The sequence below is a fragment of the Macrobrachium rosenbergii genome, chromosome 5 (genome assembly GCF_040412425.1).
Source record: "Macrobrachium rosenbergii isolate ZJJX-2024 chromosome 5, ASM4041242v1, whole genome shotgun sequence".
Classification (NCBI taxonomy): Eukaryota; Metazoa; Arthropoda; class Malacostraca; order Decapoda; family Palaemonidae; genus Macrobrachium; species Macrobrachium rosenbergii.
Window position 1 is genome coordinate 53,467,410 of NC_089745.1, and position 19,368 is coordinate 53,486,777.

The 19,368-nt window shown below is 38.6% G+C and overlaps 1 protein-coding gene and 1 long non-coding RNA gene across 7 annotated transcripts in view; one reads left to right on the plus strand and one right to left on the minus strand.

Annotated features, from left to right (window-relative positions):
* Positions 1–8,170, plus strand: part of LOC136838799 (heparan sulfate glucosamine 3-O-sulfotransferase 1-like) — a 250,610-nt gene extending 242,440 nt beyond the window's left edge. For all 5 annotated transcript variants that reach the window (XM_067104372.1, XM_067104371.1, XM_067104374.1 and 2 more), the window contains one exon: positions 7,041–8,170. In XM_067104372.1, the coding sequence (XP_066960473.1) occupies positions 7,041–7,280 (240 nt within the window). In that variant the 3' untranslated portion in view covers positions 7,281–8,170. The remainder of the gene's footprint in view (positions 1–7,040) is intronic.
* The window catches only part of LOC136838800 (uncharacterized), a 412,093-nt gene that overhangs the window by 23,011 nt on the left and 369,714 nt on the right, over positions 1–19,368 (minus strand). The window lies entirely within an intron of this gene.

The following is a 19,368-nucleotide window of genomic DNA, read 5'->3' on the forward strand; positions in this document are numbered from 1 at the left end:
TAACTTGTGAAAGATGTAACATCCCAGTAACAATCAAACACATCTTGATTGACTGTCCCAGATGGCATCATGAAAGAAAGACTTATTTACAAAATAAATCAGTAAAGGATATTCTAGCAGAAGGTAATAACTTTTCAATTAATAATATCATTCTCTTCTTAAACAAAATTAAATTGATAAGTAAAATATAATCTCCCCCTTTTTTTTTTTCCTAATTCACCCCCCCCTTTTTTTTTATTTATTTATTTATTTATTTAGTTAACTACTTAATTTTTTATGTACTCTTTCCCCCTTTCTTTTCCCAGCCCGAGAAGAACCCTAAAAGAGTTCAGAGGTCTGGTTAAACAAATCATTTATAACTAACTAACTAACTAAAGTTTAATCTGACTTTGGTATAGAAGATAACTCCCTAAATTGGCTTGAATGAGAGTAATTAGTAGTGTAAAAGTGAAGGAGATAAGGAGGCCTGTTTAATTCTGTAAATTCATCATATGCTCGGTGTGACAGCACTTTGAAGCATCCTATGTATATACTGCTTTATTTTGAACCTTCATTTGGGGTTGCTTTGATACACAATAACTGTGTTGCCTGTGTGTATGTTTGCACTCCACAGAACAATTTTTTGGTGCTTTGGGACAAAGTACTCTAGCTAAGATACCAAGTGGTTTTTACAGCTACAGGTTACAAACAAAATTGGAGATACACTAACCATTCATCCAGGCGATAGGTGCACATAAACCTCTCGGTTAGTTCCTGTGGGTGAGAATGCATTTGATGATTAAAGAGCCTTTGAAGAAGAGAGTAAAACATCTTCAGCTGCCAGCAAGGCTTGAGTGCCTATGATTAACAGCCCCAACAAATACAAACCTATCCCTTAATGCACAGTCACATAAGTAAAAGAGAGCAGAGGTAGAATGGCATCTCCATATCCCCACATTTGTGATAGCTGATATCTCATTGTTCCTTCTGAAGGCTCTAATTTCATGTGCTGCTATTAGAATCTCAGTTACAGTACTTCATCCTATTAATACCTCAGCAAATTTGACACAAGGTCTAGAAATATGCTTCTTTTACTAGTTTGTGACAGCAGTTCTGAAGTGCTCCTCTCTGGCTATTGAGGTAGGCCACCATGTTGGCACTGTACATCAAGACTCCTATTACTTTGCCTTCAGCCACCCTGATGAATTTCTTAAGGAGCAGGAATACTGCCTGTTGATGTGATTTTTCATGTCTGCCTCTAACCATACTCTGTCACTTGCAGCTTTGGGAGGTAAGTTCCACAATCGTGAGTTAAGGCCCACAACTGTGGGTTAAGGCATCTGTAAAGAGTAGGAAATTCTGGGGCTTGAGAAATGGAAGGGAACTCCTATTCTTAGGCAAGATAGAGCCTGCACCCACAATAAGTCGTGGGAGACATCTCTTGGTAGGTGACAGGAAATGTGTCTGAGAGAACAGTTGTAGATAACCAGGGTCTCACCAGACAAAGTTGCATGGAACGTGGGATATCCTTAACCTGGTCGGGTACAAATTTCTCCAAGTAAGTGAAATGCCCCATGGTAGACTGCTACAGCTTGGCTGGAGGATTGGAATGTTGTTAAAGCCCAGAATGACTGCGAATAGCTACAAGTTTCTGGCTTTTGAGGGCCAAACTAAGTTTGCCATGGTGTGTACGTATCTTTATTCCCAGACAAGTTGCTGTAATGGAGGGGTGAGGTCTGATTTCTTCCAGTCAAGTCGCAAGCTCATATTGTTATGAAGGTGGCACAGATGTGTCAGGTCCTCTTGCAGCTTTGCTGTTGTCTCCACTAGTATTGATGAAGTCTTATGCTCGACTTATTCACCAGGGCTGCCACTGGTGCCAAAGCATGGGTAAAGACTTGTGGAACAGTTGATAGACTGAAGTACCTAGATGGTTGCTGGTGATGGCAGCAAAATTAAACTATCTGGAATGAAGTACCTAGATGGTTGCTGGTGATGGCAGCAGAATTAAACTATCTGGTCCTGTTATGTCAAGCTTGTCAGTGTCTGGGACTTAAAGTAGAGAATGTGGACCAAGTGCCTTCAAATAGAACTGCATAGTAGAGGATAGGATCAGGAGGTTGTCATCCTTAGTCCAGCAGTTTCAGCAAAGTCTATATCTGATGGCAAAGTTGTGATGATCCCTTTACATGTATCTTATATCACTGGATAAGCTGGTTTCCCACTGTTAAATTCAGGTTGTTGATGTGTCACCTGCAGTTTTCAAGGTCATGGTTTAGCACTGTCTACCAGACACTCAGTCATGCTTATTTAACAAACATACTGAGTCATGGTTGGGCACACACCTAAAGATCAACAAGTAACAGGAACTTGATGTGACAGGACAGAAGGAAACATTTAACTTCCAAGGGTAAAAGGCCACCTTCTTAGGCATTAAAGCATTCGCGCCACCCCTGGCCTTGTAAGTCACAGGTGTGAAGGCCAACAACTCTATGATGGTGGCTTGTTTTAGTGATCAGTGCAGTACACAAGATCAAGATTCTGTCAGCTGGCAAAATACCTCTTCATATGCGTAGAGGCAAATGAGGTTGACATGGTTCAAAGGTTTGTTCCAGAGAGGTGCAATGTGAAAGATAGTATTAGTCGAGAAAAGTAGGCCTTGCTACTGGAGTTATCACTGAATCCAGAGGTCAGCTGAGGTCTGTGACACTTGTTGGGAAGGCGCTCTTTTTAAGTCCATTTCCTTTGAATCTAAGTACTGTTTAGCCCAGTTGGACCTAGCAGCTTAGGAGAGATGTGATGTTGCATCCACTGGATGAGCATAGCTTCCTGCAGTTGGGCCACATCAGGCAAGGATTGGTAAATATTTAAACATCCAAGAACTCAGAGATGACTGACAGTTGCCCTTTTGGCAGCAGCTTGAGTTACTTTAGCCATATTGATCAACAATCCAGGAGCCTCCCAGCCTAAAAGAAGCTTAAGGAAATGCACTTCTTCAGATTTCTTGGCAACTTTTAGATGCTGCAACTTCATGCATGAAGGTTAATCAAGCAAGGCCTCAGATGTATTTTATTTTTAGCAGCCATAATCACTGCAAGATCCTGTAGGAATTTAACCAGCAACCTTTACCAGGCTATGCAGAGCTGATTTTGTAGGTTGTGAAGTGATAGGTGCATAAGTTAGTGAAATTCATTATTTTTGGGATGACAACTTTTCTTTCTCTTTAACCTTCTAATTTAGATCTCCAGTGAGGGCTATTTGGCACTACCTATAGAGAAATAGAGATTTTATTTTAGAGATGTCACTTTAAAATGGACCAGACTGGTAGAGACAGCAATTCAAGTTTTACCTTTGGGGCAGTACGCAGGAGCTTCCACTTAATTCCATCTCCATTATTCCATTCATGACAAAAACCTAGCTTAGCAACCACATCTTTTCCTTGACTGAAAGGGCAACTGCTGTTTCCTTGCTGTCTGTCTGGTAGAGATGGAGAGGAAGGATCACCTAGCAGGTGTTGTGGAGTCATTTGGTGCTTGGTCGTCTGCAACAACCATGCAGAACAGCTCTTCTTGCCAAGTGTCCAAAAACTGTGCAGAGGAGGACAGGGTACTCATTTGAGAGCTGTTAATCATTGGCTTAGTGAACAGGAACAGGTTGAGCAGGCCTGGGACCTTCCACTTTAAAATGTCTAAGGAGGACCATAGGGCAGGCATGTCTTGATGGCTGTCATATTTAATATTCTGCTCAGTGAAAGTCTTCCTCCTCAGCTTCCAACCACCTCCAGTGACTCAGTAGGGTATGAGGGGTACAGTCTGCAAGACATTGGAGCATGCCTTGCTGCACCCGTTTTAGATGACATTGGCAGAGGTGCTTACAGAGTAACCCTAAATCTTGTAAAGCCCTTTCAACAGTGGTCAGGTAGGGAGAATAAATATGGAGCAGTGAAAGGGTAGTCGTACTGCTTTCTTGGCCTCCATTCGGCACTTTATATCTGTCAGGATGTTCAAAGTTGCAGAGTCAAGTAGAAGATTGAATAGCTTGCTAGAGGAGTTATCAAAGAGTTGTTTGCATAAATCTGCAGCTAAAGCTTTCCTCTTCAGGTGTTACAGATTTAAAATATTTCATACCCAGTTCATGACATTGGAGAATGATGATTTTTTTTTCTCTCATCTCATTGCCAAGGCCTCCTCATCATCATCTCTATCAGAGAATCTGACAGAGCAAACAGTATCATGGGACAGATTGCAACAGTTCTTCTACAGGAAGCAAAAATAAGAGGAAGGATGAGGGCATTGAGGCTTCTGGAGTCCTAAAAACCTGGTGTCTTTGGCATGGTTGAGTGCAAGCCTCTCAGCTTATTGTGAGGGATCACAGGCCAAGTAGATCACTGGCAATGATGAGTGTTATCTTGTCTATTATTGGATATAACTAGTGATCCTGAAGAGGACAAAACATTACTGTAAGAAAGTGAGAGCGAAAAAGCAGACGGCACTAATCAGCAGAGTGTTCTGCTGCTGCTGCTTTTATGGAATATTACATTAGTGGTGATGGACTTAACCCTTAAACGCCTACTGGACATCATACGTCGACTAAAATTGTCTGTTGGGTGCCAAGTGGATGATTGAAACATCGACTACAAAAATTTCAACCTTTGGTCACAATTTGACTCGACCGAAATGGTCGGTAAAACACAATTGTTCTGGCTAAAACTCTTACATTCTAGTAATATTCAATCATGGACCTTCATTATGCAATAAATTGAAGTCTCTAGCACAATATTTCGATTTATGGTGAATTTTGAAAAAACTTTTTCTTAAGGAATGGTAGTAACTGACAAACATTTCAAAGAAATTCTTTCGTCATTTTGTCGTAATTTTTGCACTGTTCTATATTAGCTGTTATATAAAGTTTTATATATAAAAAGTGCTGCAATTTCATGTACAATACAACAGAAAATAACTCATGGTTGTAGCTTTTATCAGTTTTGAAATATTTTCATATAAATCACGATAACTGCCAAAATTTCAATGGTCAACTTTGACTCGACCGAAATGGTCAAAAATGCAATTGTAAGCTAAAAATCTTACATTCTAGTAATATTCAATCATTTACCTTCATTTTGCAACCAATTGGAAGTCTCTAGCACAATATTTCGATTTATGGTGAATTTTGAAAAAACTTTTTCCTTACGAGAATGGCCAGAAATTCTTTAAAGTTGATCACGTTGTCGTAATGTTTGCACTGTTTTATATTAGTTGTTACATAAAGATTTTATATATGGAAATGTGAATGCAATTTTGTAGAATACAACAAAAAATAACTCATGGGTGTAGCTTTTATCAGTTTTGAAATATTTTCATATAAATCACGATAATGCCAAAATTTTATGTTGTCAACTTTAACTCGACTGAAATGGTCAAAAAACGCAATTATAAGCTAAAACTCTTACATTCTAGTAATATTCAATCATTACCTTCATTTTGCAACAAACTGGAAGTCTCTAGCACAATATTTCGATTTATGGTGAATTTCTGAAAAAAAAAAAACTTTTTGGAAGAGGACATGAATTTTAACTTGTTTGTAGCCAACATCTTAGAAATTCTTTCATCATGTTGTCGTAATGTTTGCATCGTTTTACATTAGTCGTTACATTTTTATATATGAAAATGTTAATTTCATGTAGAATACAACAGAAGATCTGCTCATGGTTGTAGCTTTTATCAGTTTTGAAATATTTTCACATTTCACGATAACTGCCAAAATTTCAACCTTCAGAGGTCAACTTTAACTCGACCGAAATGGTAAAAACGCAATTGTAAGCTAAAACTCTTACATTCTAGTAATATTCAATCGTTTACCTTCATTTTGCAATAAATTTGAAGTCTCTAGCACAATATTTTGATTTATGGTGAAACACAAAAAAACATTTTCCTTACGTCCTTCCTTTTATTTAAATTTTAACATCTCAGAAATTCTTTCGTCTCGTTGTGGTAATATTTGCACCGTTTTATATTAGTCGTTACATAAAGTTTTATATATGAAAATGTGCACAATTTCATGTACAATACAACAGAAAATAACTCATGGTTGTAGCTTTTATCAGTTTTGAAATATTTTCATATAAATCACGATAAATAGAAAAATTCGATGTTTGGTCAATTTAACTCGACCGAAATGGTCGAAAACTGCAATCGTAAGTTTTAAAACACTTACAGTCTAGTAATATTCAATCAATTAGCTTTTCATTTTTCAACAAAGGGAAGTCTTCCAGCACAATATTTCGATTTATGGTGAATTTTTGAAAAACATTTTTTATAAGTCATGCAGGGAATGTTGGCTAATTTCATGCATCATTTTGTGATAATATTTTTCTGTGTTGCTTTGATCGTTTTGCAATTTGTTATATAGAAAATCATCGCAATTTAGTGTACTACGACTAAAAAAATTATCTCATTAGTTTTAACCATTGTGCTTGTTAATTTTATTACAATTATATGAGTTTTTTTTGCTGTCATATATTCCAATATTGGGGTTTGTAATGATATTTTTCATTTTGATGGTTGCATAAAACTCCAGGCAATGATAAAAAAAAAGGAGCCAAAAATGAACTCTTAATCTTAAAAACTAAGCATGCTGTGATTTTTGAAAAAAAGGCAGAGGGCTTAACTCACCGAAAGCTAAGAATCAGAGACGTTTTTGTAAATAGAGGCTCTAGGTTAAGGGTTAATGTGATTTATGGGTTAGTTATTAAACCTAAGCATAATACTTCATGTAGATTTTATTGATAACTAATTTATGCTTTGTCAAACACGTTGAATTATGCTTTAGAAATGTTTTGATTCAGGGGTCAGGTTCAACTATCTTATAATTATGGGAAGAATATCATCATCCATTTTTAAAATTGGGTATTTAGAAATCTGGTATTTGGTGTAAACTTTACGATTTTTTATATTTAATGTAATTTACAGTTTAAAGATAATCTTTTCATTATTGAACAAAATTTATGCTAATCATGAGCTTTTATTTCTAAGTTTTTATATATGTAATTTTTTTTTAATCAGGTCCAGCGGTTCTTGAGACTTCCTCCACACATCACTGCTGAGAATTTTTATTTTAATGAAACAAAAGGCTTCTATTGTATGAGAAATGAAACATTTCAGAAATGTTTAGCCGAATCTAAAGGTCGACCACACCCTCAAGTGGATCCTGTTGTTATGTCTCGGTTAAGAAAATTCTTTGCTCCTTTCAATGAACAGTTTTACGAAATGGTAGGTCGAAATTTCAGTTGGCCTACATCATAGCATTTGAGTAAAGCATAACCAAAAGTGAATTGGTTCTACTGAGTTATATTGCTGATTCATGGTCAGCAGTTTAGTTAGTGATTTTAATATGGTTATGCTAATCAGTTTTGTTGGTTGATTTTCAGTATTTAATTATATATATGAATTCTGGCATGTTCTGAGATATATGAATCTCTGAACAAAAGCCAATATATTTTTACATTCCTGTGACCGAATAGTTTTTATTCTATTAAAACTGACAAATTGCTAAAATATCTGAAAGTAAAAAAAATACTTATCACAAAGTTTAACTCTCAGGAATGAAGCATTTAAGATCTAAATAATGCTTCTGTCAGTACTATTGTCATCCCATTGTCTGATGACACCATCAGTCACAGGACATTTATTTGTTATGTATCAGAAATTAAACATTGCTGTAGTTTACTTTGCATTCAGTTTTTTTACTACTGTATTTTATTTATTTTTTTTGCATTTAAATAACTAAACAGTTGCTCAGTAAAGTAAGTTTAAATTAGGAATTTTGCACAATTTGCACCTTTTAATTTTTTTGTTATCTTTTACAGTGCTGATACAAATGCTGCTTTAGATTAAATGATACTTCAATGCCATTAGTGGTATTTTTTTTGGATGCCATTGTCTTGCAAAACATGGCTTCAAGTAGGGCTCAGCTTGATTACATCTGCAATGGAAGGTTGTTCTTGTCAAAGTTAACTTATCTTTCCTTATTAGAAAAGTCACGGTTGACAATTGAAGTTTTTTGTTCATTTTCTTGGTAACTAAACATAGAATAAATATTTTTAACCAGTTTTTATTGAAATGTGGTGATTAATGATTTTTGTTATTATTTTTATTTGTATTTTAAGTTTAAAAATAATTTGTTCATGAAACTTACCTGTCAGATATATATATAGCTGTATTCTCCGAAGGTCCGACAGAATTTCAAATTTCGCGGCACACGCAGTGGTGGTCAGGTGGTTAGTACCCATTCCGCCGCTGGGAGGCTGGTATCAGGAACCATTCCCATTTTCCATTCAGATTTTCTCTGTCGCCGGTGTTGTCAACAACTGTTGTCTGCACCTCCGTCATGGATTTGCTTTTTCTAAATTACTGAGTATCTCATTGTCTTTTGGTATTTTGACTTTGGATCGGTAGATTGGCACACGCTTTTTTGACTTTTCTTTGGGTTTTGATTTAGATTATCATTATGTCTGGGTCTAGCTCTGCTAGTTTCCGTATGTGTGTGATGTCTGAATGTAAGGTGAGGTTGCCGAAAGCTGCGGTTGACCCTCACACTATTTGTTCTAACTGTAGGAGGCATATTTGCATGTTGAATGATAGGTGTGATGAATGTGCTTCTTTGTCTGAAAATGAATGGAGAGCGTATGATAAATATGTGAGGAAGTTGGAGCGTGATCGACTGAGGAGGTCTTCCTCCAGGAGTGCTTCTCAAGAGGAAGTGTTGATGTCGGCTCCTAACTCCCTGTACCTTTAGATCCTAACCCTGTGGTTTTGTCTCCTGCCCCTGAGATCGTGCCAGTGGAGACTAATATGCTTTCCGCTATGATGGAATCGATTCGTGCATTAGAATCAAAGTGTCAGCTCTCCAAGATAAGTGTTGTGAAGTGACTAGTGCCCCAGTGCAGTGGAGGGGCGTCAGACCGGCCCCATCATGCCTCTAGGCCTGGACCTCTGCTGGACTCCCAGGACTCAGGGAGAGGCATGTCGAAAGCCGCAAGGAGGGTGACGGGAACCCCCACCGGTCTGGCGTCCCTTCGGCAGGTCCTGAAGAGCGTTTCCCAGGCTGCCCAGGCTCGAACTCGTGTTCGGGTCCTGAAGGACTGCTTTTTCGTCTTCTGACACGTCCTCCCCACGCAGGGGTTGGAACCGTCAGATAGACTCTCGCCCTCTCAAGAGAAGCTTTAGGGAGAGGACGCTTCACGTCCCTCTCTCTCCTACTCTGTGCTCCTAGCCAGAGTTTGTGGATGCTTTCCACCGCAAAAGAAGTACTAGGACGTCATCCCAAGAAGAGGATGTTTTGAGCGCCCAAGAGCTCTCCCTCCTCAAGAGAAGAGAATTAAGACGCCCCCTCGTCCTTCTGCCTCTAGGTTCCGTGATTCTCCAGAGACAGGCGTCACCTCCGAGGAAGATTTTGCCTCCATGCAGCAGCAACTCTCCTCGTTCATTGCAGAGAGAGAGTCAGGTCCCGTCCTCGTCGGAAGGATGTTAGACTTCCTGTCAAGAGATCTAGGCGGTCTCCTTCTCCTGCTCCTCGTTCGTCACCTTCGTCTGCTTCGCCTTGTCGCCCTGGAAGGAACCTTGACTCGTCCCCAGAGGTGTTGGGGAGGATCAACTTGACGTCACCCCAGGGCGTCTTCCCCTCCCTTCCGCTCTTCTAGGACGTCATGTTCTCCATTTTGTTGATGACGCTTCCAGGCTTTTGGCGTTCGTCATGCTGCCAGACGACGGCGCCGGCTGGGCGCTCAAGAAGCTCGTCATGCTGCCAGGCGTGGACGCCCCGATGGACGTTTGACTCCCTTCAAGACGCTCCACCTGCCGTTGCTGTCGAGCTCGTGAAGTTCCTGGTTCTCCAGCTGCTTTGCACGCCAGTTCCTCTTCCAAGCAGAGGTCCCTCGGCGTGTTTCCTCTCCAACTTCTCTCTGCTCTTCCCGCCCGATGTTGGAGATAGACTCAGGATCTCGAGTCTGAAGATGAGATGAAGGATCAGTCTTCCTCTTCTTCGGACTACCCAGATTTTCGTCAAGCTGTTGAAGGAATTGTTTCCTGACAAGTTTCTGCCGGCAGTCCTCTCTCTCCTCCTTCTCAACTGACTTCTACTAAGTCTAGGAAAGCTCCGGATTTCTGAAGATGACTAAATCGCTCTCCACTAAGCGGGCCTTCAAGAAAGTCCATTTGTGGATGGACTCCAAGTCCCATGGCAAGTCTTCTTTCGCCCTTGCCCCCTTCAAGACTCTCAGGCAAGGCTGGCGATGTGGTATGAGACGGAGAAGACTTAGGCTTACGTCTTCCTTCCTCATCTAAGGGAGATTTTCGCCTCTCTTGTTGATTCGAGTAGGAGGTCTCATCTGTCTACTGCCAAGATTCCCTGGACTCTTACGGAGATGGACCATCTTTTGAAGGGCCTTTTCAAGACGTTAGAAGTTTTCAATTTCTTTGACTGGTGTCTTGGAGCTTTGGACCTTAAGTCTCGGAGTCAGGACTCGATCTCCTTGTCGGACCTTCTGAGCGTCCTTGTCTTGTATGGACAAGGCGGTCCGGGATGGTTCTGAAGAATTGGCCTCTCACTTTTTTGCGACTGGAGTGCTCAAGAAGAGGTCTATATTCTGCGGTTTCACAGCTAAGTCCGTCTCCTTGGCACAGAAAGGAGAACTGTTGTTTGCCCCCTTTCCAATCATCTTTCCCCCGGCTTCGATGGTAAAGGACATTTCGCTGCAAGTCTTACAAGAGAAGACCACACAGGACCTGTTGGCTCAGTCATCTAGACGCCCTCCAGTTCCTGGGACTTCTTCGACGTCAAACCGTCAACATTTCTCCCAAGATGAAGAAGCCCTTTCGGGCCGGATCATCCTCAAAGCCTTCTTCTCGAGGAAAGAACCTCGAGAGGTAAAGCCCTTGCTAAAGGTAGGGGCAAGAAGTGATGTGATTCTCCTCCAGATACCGGTGGGTGCCAGGCTTTTTTATTTTCCGAAGTCTGGAAAGTGAGAGGGGCAGACAGTTGGTCCCTTTCTGTTTTAGAGAAAGGTTACAAGATCCCCTTTCTCCCCTTAAGCCTTTCGCCCTTGGACCCTCTCTCGCACGTCTTACCAGGAAAACAAGAGATCTTTTGGACCTCCTGAGCAAATGTTCGTCAAAGAGAGCAATAGAACAGGTCTTAGACCTGAATTCCGGGGCTTCTACAACAGGCTGTTCCTGGTCCCGAAACAGTCGGGAAGTTGGAGACCTGTGCTGGATGTCAGCAGCCTGAATCGTTTTATTTCAAGGAAAGAAACTTTCAAGATGGAGACGGCGCAGTCTGTTCTAGGGCCTTAAGACCTGGGGATTGGATGGTATCTCTGGACCTTACAGGATGCGTACTTCCACGTTCCGATTCATCCTCAGTCAAGGAAGTTCCTGAGGTTTGTCTTGAGGGAAAAAGTGTATCAGTTCAGAGCTCTTTGCTTTTGGCCTGTCCACAGCTCCCATGATTTTCACCGTCATCATGCGGAATGTAGCAAGGTGGCTGCATCTGGCAGGCGTCCGTGTGTCGCTCTACTTGGACGACTGGCTGATTCGAGCCTCATCGAGGGAGAAGTGTCTGGAGGATCTTCAAGCAACTTTAAACCTGACGAAGGAACTGGGCCTGCTGGTCAACTTCGAAAAGTCCCATCTGACCCAACGCAGTCCATCGTCTATCTGGGGATTCAGATGGACTCAGTGGCTTTTCGGGCTTTTCCGTCCCGAACGTCAACAGCTGTGCTAAGAAAAGTCCTGGCCTTTCTAGGGAAAGAAACGTGTTCGGTGAGGGAGTGGATGAGTCTGCTGGGGACCATTTCCTCACTGGAAAAGTTTGTTTCCTGGGAGACTACATCTCAGGCCTCTTCAGTTTTTCCTGCAAGACAACTGGAAGACAAGGAAAATCTGGTTGATTCTCTCAAACTTTCCCTTAGTGAAGGAGCATCTCAAGTGGTGGTTGGATCCCTCGAAGCTTTCAGAGGGGTGTCTCTCAGCCTTCAGAGCCCCGACCTAGTGTTGTTCTCCGACGCGTCAATGGAAGGATGGGGAGCAACACTGGGCAAGAGAGAAGTGTCAGGCATCTGAGAGGGGAACAGGTGGCCTGGCATATCAATATGAAGGAATTGGGGGCGATTTTTCTGGCCCTTCGATTCTTCCAAGATCAAGTGGCAGGCAGAATTGTCCAGGTAGCCAGCGGACAATACCACTGCTCTATCTTACCTGAAAAAAACAGGGAGGCACTCATTCTCGTTCCTGTTCATTCTTGCGAAAGAGATCCTGTTGTGGACTCATGTTCCAGAGTCACTATTCTCCACGAGGTTCATTGCAGGCGTTCAGAGCGTGAGAGCGGACCTGCAGTCGGCAAAATCAGCTGCTCCCGACAGAGTGGACTCTGAACCAGGAGGTATGCCAAAAACTGTGGGGTTTATGGGGTCGCCCTCTAGTGGACCTGTTTGCAACGTCCAGAACAACAGGCTTCCCCTTTATTGCTCTCTGTCCTGGATCCAGGAGCAGTGTCATAGACGCCCTCCTTTGGGACTGGAAAGGTCTGGACCTTTACGCTTTCCCTCCCTTCAAGATCCTGGGAGAAGTGGTCAGGAAGTTAGCAACGTCAGAAGGAGCAAGGATGACTCTGATAGCTCCCTTCTGGCCAGCAGCGGATTGGTTCCCAGAGACCCTGTCCTTCCTAGTGGACTTTCCAAGGGTGTTCCATTGAGGGTGGACCTTCTCAGACAGCCCCATTTCAGAGCGTTCCATCAAAACCTCTCCGCTCTCGGTCTGACTGCGTTCAGACTATCTCAAATGCTGGCCAGAGCAAGAGGTTTTTCGAGAGCTGTGGCAAAGGCCATCGCCAAGCCAGGAGACATTCTCGAATCGCGGTCTACCAGTACAAGTGGTCTGTTTTTAGGAGATGGTGCAGGAGTAAAAGGAGTTTCCTCTTCCACGACCTCTGTACCACAAATTGCAGACTTCCTTCTTTTTATCTGAGGCATAAGTTAAGCTGGCAGTCTCTACTATTAGGGGGTATAAGAGTATGTTATCGGCAGTTTTTAGGCACAGAGGCCTGAATATCGCCAACAATAGGACCTCCATGATCTCATTAGATCCTTCGAGACTGTCAAGGTGCCTCAGTTTTTGGTTCCATCTTGGAACTTGGATGTTGTTCTTAAGTTTCTGATGCAAAGTGATTTTGAACCTCTCATCTGCTTCTTTCAAGGACTTAACAAAGAAGACTTTATTTTAGTTGCTCTGGCGACTGCAAAGAGAATCAGTGAATTCATGCAATATCTAAGTCAGTTGGTTTTAAAGGGGTCCTAATGCTGTGTGTTCTCCTAAACCTTTGTTTCTTGCCAAGAATGAGAACCCTTCAAACCCCTGGCCCAAGTCTTTTTGAATTCAAAGGTTTGGCGGGTATTCTGGGTCAGGAACCAGAAAGAGTCTTTGTCCTGTTCAGGGCTCTAAAGTTCTACTTGAACAAGACAAAAGAGTACGAGAGGTCATCGGACAATTATGGTGTTCGGTGAGAAGACCTGATCTCCCCATGTCCAAAGAATGCGCTGGCTTTCTTCTTGAGGTCCACCATTCAGGAGAGCGCTCAGAGTTGTCAGGAGGTGACATGAGACTTTTGAAAGTTAAAAGCTCATGAGGTTCGGGCAGTGGCAACGTCAGTAGCCTTTCAAAAGAACATGGCTCTGAATGATATTCTTGAATGCCACCTTTTGGAGAAGTCACTCTGTGTTCGCCTCTCATTACCTAAGGGATGTGAAGAACAGTGTTGAGTCTTGCTGTTCATTGGGACCTTACGTTTTCGGCTGGACACGATCTTGGGAGAAGGAGGCAGTACCCATCCTATCCTTTAATGTATGGTTAGGAATAGTTTTTAAAATTTTTGTTGTTGTTTTTATGGTTGTGGGTAGACTGTGAGATGCAGTCTTCCCTTTTTTAGTTTTTTACTAGTTACGATGTTTGGTAGGTCAGGTGGTTATTTTTGTCTCTTTGCTTCCCTCTCTGTAGGGTCACATGATCTGGGCACATAGTGGTCACGCCCCGTTGACAGGTCATCTGGAACTCTCCAACCTTTATAGGTCTCTACCTTGCTGGAAACTCCAGTAAAGCAGAAGCAGACTTGGGTGACAGTAATCACGAAGTCAGCTATGCTAAAAGGTAAGGAACCAAGATGTGTAATCATCTACATTGTTTTGTTTCTCAATCCTATTGCTGTCTCTTCCCACCTCCCAATGGTGGATTCAGCTATATATATATCTGACAGGTAAGTTTCATGAACAAAATGATATTTTAATGATAAAATAAGGTTTGTTCATACTTACCTGGCAGATATATATATTTTAGTGCCCACCCTCCTCCCCTCTTGAGACAGTGGCACTATGAAAATCTGAATGGAAAATGGGAATGGTTCCTGATACCGCCTCCCAGCGGCGGGAATGAGTACTAACCACCTGGCACACTGCGTGTGCCATGAAATTTGAAATTCTGTCGGATTTGGAGAAATACAGCTATATATATATCTGCCAGGTAAGTATGAACAAACCTTATTTTATCATTAAAATATCATTTTTCTTTCCACACATAACATCATGTGTTATAGTAATCAACGACACAATACTGTTGTTAGATTTTGAAATATTTGTTACTAATACATTCAGTATGAACAGGATGCTTTCTTTATGACATGGAAATGTCTCTTAAAGTTCTTTTAAATTTTTATACCAAATTTTCGTAATTTTAGTAAATTATTTGTGTAATATATGTCTGCAAGTGATCCTAAAATACTAATACAATACTCTCAGCAATATTTAAGGTATAGCATTTCAGATAACAGAAAATTTAACAAGGGTCCACCGTGTGTCCATGTGCAAGTGGCACTTAGCAACGAGTCTGTCCAGTCCTGCACTTAGCGGGAGGGGAACTTTACTACCCCTCCTGCCTCTTATTTGCACTAATGTTGATATATTGTAAGGGATTAAGAGTTTTGTGGTCATAGGCTGTCATTAAATATAAGACATTTAGTTACATTGTAATTGTAGGTAAGCTATAGTATTCAATACAAGTTAGTTTGTCAAGGAAATGGAAAGGTGCTTTGTACAGGATGTAGAGTTAATTTGTCGTAAAATGTCAATGATCAAGTAAAGAATCTACTTCCATCCTGTTAAACTGAAAAATTATTGAAATGATGCCAAAATTTTTGTAAGATCCTTTATGCTTCATTACCATTGTTGGAGACCATAGTTAATGATGCACCAAACTATATAGATCAAGTTTGTCTTTAGTCATAGTCCTTTGATTACTTTAGGGAAAATTAGTTTTGCAGGTTTTCCTAAGTATGAAGGGGGCATATTTTTAAACACATCTCCAGCTACTTTTGTACCTAAAAATGTGTACTGTTTCAGTCGTCAGTTGGTTAATGACATAACTCTATTAATTGGATGGTTATATTTTCATCAGTTATTCTATATATATATATATATATATATATATATATATATATATATATATATATATATATATATATTTATATATATATATATATATATATAAATAGATAGATAGATAGATAGATAGATAGATAGATAGATAGATAGATAGACAGACAGACAGAGACAGATAAAATAGGCATTTATGATAAACAAATTTTAATGTGTGGAATTCATATCATTGTATGATTTAGGGCGTGAATGTTTCCTCTCATTGTAGAGATTAATAAGCTATTATGTATTTCCTGAAGTATTACTTTCCCAAGAATGCACTACTTCACAAGGAAGCCACCTTTGTTAAAAGAAGACAATCTTTGTTATTGAAAGAACAAGCAGTCAGATTTTAATTTTCATGCAGATTATTTTGTATAATTTTGATCTGTTCACTCTTGCTCTTTCCCAAAGTATCTGGAGCTGGTAGGTGCCAGTAAACTATGGTAGTACAGTAATAACATTTTATTTTTTTCTTGCATCATTTCAATAATTGTAAAAGGAGTTCTAGACATTCCACTAACCTAATGAAGAGGGAAGAAACTTGTGATTAATTGGTAAGAGGATGGGAAGTGTTTCTGTTCTTTGACATTGTACTGTGTGTTATACCTATTTTTTCTAGTATACAGAAAATTGTCCTTTAATTTCATCTTCTAGAAGCACAAATGTCCCAAGAATTCTCTTATCATAGAACAAATGGAGGTAGTTCTCTATTTTCACTCTGAATTAAATTTCCTGTATAGTATCATTTTACCATTTAGTACCAAAACTCCTTTGCGCATTCCGTTGATAGCCAAATGTTGAACCACAAAGCTTTAAAGTGTCTTCCCAGTGGTGAAGGGTTATCTTTCATATTGAAGGAAAATATGTATTATTAATGTTGCACTTGGTGAGAACACTTTAGTATAGTTTACTTCAGTTGTATGAAGGCTACTAATAAAACTGTTAGGATGAGTATTTTAAGCAAATATGGTGACATTGTTTTTACAATTATTTTGAAAAGTTTATTCTAACTAGCATCTAGAACTTAGTGTGCATATAATGGCAGCTTTTTGTTACAGTCCAAAGTTACTTCTTTTTTAAATAATGTAGAGAATATGCATAAATCATGCATTTTTTTATAATTAGCAAATTCCCAGATAATTTGAAGGATCATTATGATTTTGTATATTTTGACTGCATAAATATATTTTATATCTATTTTAAGAGTTCCGGTGTCTGTGTTATGAGATAAAATTTTTAATACTGCATAATTTATAAATATATATAAATATATAGTTATGTATATATACATATCATTCTTCTTTAAAGAAGAGGATGGTATCCCACATATATGGTGAACATATCTAGTGAATGTGACATTATTGTTTTAAAAGTTTTATTTTGTCATTTAAAACTTGTTATACTTTGACTTTAGTTTTCATATTGAAGACTGCAAATGGCTCTGGATGCTCATTTCCAAAAATCAGAATTGCTGGTATCAGCAAAAAATATGTTCCACAAATTTGTTTATTCACTAGATTATGATTTAGATCAATTTAATTTGTAGATCAATTTAATTTGTAGGTAGAAATCATTTTCTTGTAATGGCTTGGAATTACACATGTATTTTATACATTAACTATTTTTGGGAAACTAAAATTCAATATGATTTATTAACATTATCAAAATACTGTAGTTAATTACGGCTTTGTGAGAAGAAAGAAATGTAGGGGTGGTATCATACAACCATTTTTTTTTTTGGCATCTTGTGATGACATTTATTGTCACACTAGCAGAACAGCTTGCTATATCATCCTGGCCCATTAGTATATGCATTTAGCTGACTGATACACTTGAAAATTACATAATATAATTTTGAACATTATCTTAGAAGTAAAATTGCTTCTTCTCCATAAATTTGGACAATTCTATTTTTTTTTCCTGTCACAAAAGAAATGTCACACTTAGAATATTAAACAGTATAATATAAATCTTTGTAGCACAGGTCTCATTAATGTTGAATCATTACCATTCATAGAAATATATTCGACAGTTTTTCCCTTCCATTTCTTCCCAAGTAAACAAAGGTGCTAACCTTTGAGAGCATGGTGACCATCATGCATAGTTTCAACTTTGCCAGAAAATGTGCTTGTGTGACACTGCCTCAGTTTGATATACCTATGTGCACATTTCTTTCATATTTCCTGGGGTTGTTAAAATATTAAATTTTGATGTGTATTTTGTGGAAATTGTAAGATTTTTCATTAATAGAATGAGACATATTTGCATGGAAGTTTTGATTAAATAAGAGTTACATGTAATGTTCTTTCAGAGAGAAGTTTATCATTGCATTACAGTTAAAATGTACTTTTCTTATATTTTTATATAAAGTAAAAATACAATAGATTCCTACAGTACCAGTTTGGTTATTAGTAAGGTAGACTCTGACAAACATGGCTATAGGTATTTTTTATTTGTCTTGTGCTATAAACAGATTGATACTTGACTGACACACATTCCTCTAGTGCTGTTCTTGTCGTTACTTTTAGAGTTGAACTAGAATTATGTTCTTTGATATATTTTCCTCTTAGTTTTTTGGTGATGAATAACTTCCATGGGAAAGATAAAATTGAATTAAAGAAAAATATTTGATGTATATGTGATTCTTTAATAATTATTATAACTTTGTAGCTATAATATACATTATCAAGGTACATAGGGCATGCACAGTAAGCAAAGAATTTGTTATATTCAAGTTTATAATTGCATTGCCATATTTATGGTTAAACATACCATTGGTATTTGTATTGCCAAGTTGCTACACTTGTTTTATCTGAAATTATGAGAGACATTTTTTTGTTTTTTTTGTTTTGTTTTGGTAACAAAATATGCAGACATCTGATTATCACAGTCCTCTTACTGAAACCCAAGGCATGGTCTTGCACAGCCATTGTGCTATGTAGCCATAATATTTTGAGCTTAATTTTTATAAGAAAAACCATATTGTGACTCAACAATCTTACAGGAAGATGTTCTTTACCTTCATAGTTTTCAAGTATTTGATTATCTATATACTATGTATATGTTAATCATACCTTATTTTTGAACTTACCACATATATACCACTATGTATGTATGCTGTTATTTCATAGATATATGCAGACAGATCTCTGGGGTCCATATTTTCTTGAATGTTTTTACCATAAAGTGAAAATAATGTAGGTTATTTTTTTTAGTACTGTAATTTGCTGTTTGATAATTATAAGTGCTGGACACAATAAATAAAAGTTTCCTTGTGATTTAAGGAGGTTCAGACCTTGAGAATTTGTAGTAACTAAAGATTCAGTACTTAAATTATTTCTCTCCAAAGACAGAAACTGAAAATAGCTTCCAAGTTTCCCATTATGCCTCTTGGTGCTGTATTTGGCATAAATCTTCATTTTTAATAGTTTGAGTAACTATTTTAAGTGTATGTTGTAACTGTTGGTTCACTGAAATGGTAAGGGATAAAATAGAGTAATTTAATCTTTTCTCATATGACTGAGGGTATAATAACCTTATTGTCTAATTAGATTACAGTGAAAAAAAATTTTTTTTTATGGTAATGCTCTTGTCACATGTTTTGAGAGAAGTCGTAATTATTGAAATTAGCTATTCTATTTGTGAGAGGTTATAAAAATATACGTAGGAGAAAAACTTCATTGAAATATATATTTAAAATAACATTAACACATTAATGATGCTAATTCATAAGGATTTATGGCTCCTTAATTTATACTGAAAGCTGGAAACGTCTAAATTTATGGGACTGTGAACTTGTGTTCTTATGGTTTGAAGATAATGTCTCATATCAAAATTAGTTATATTTTTCTGTTAATTTGCATTCAAATGGT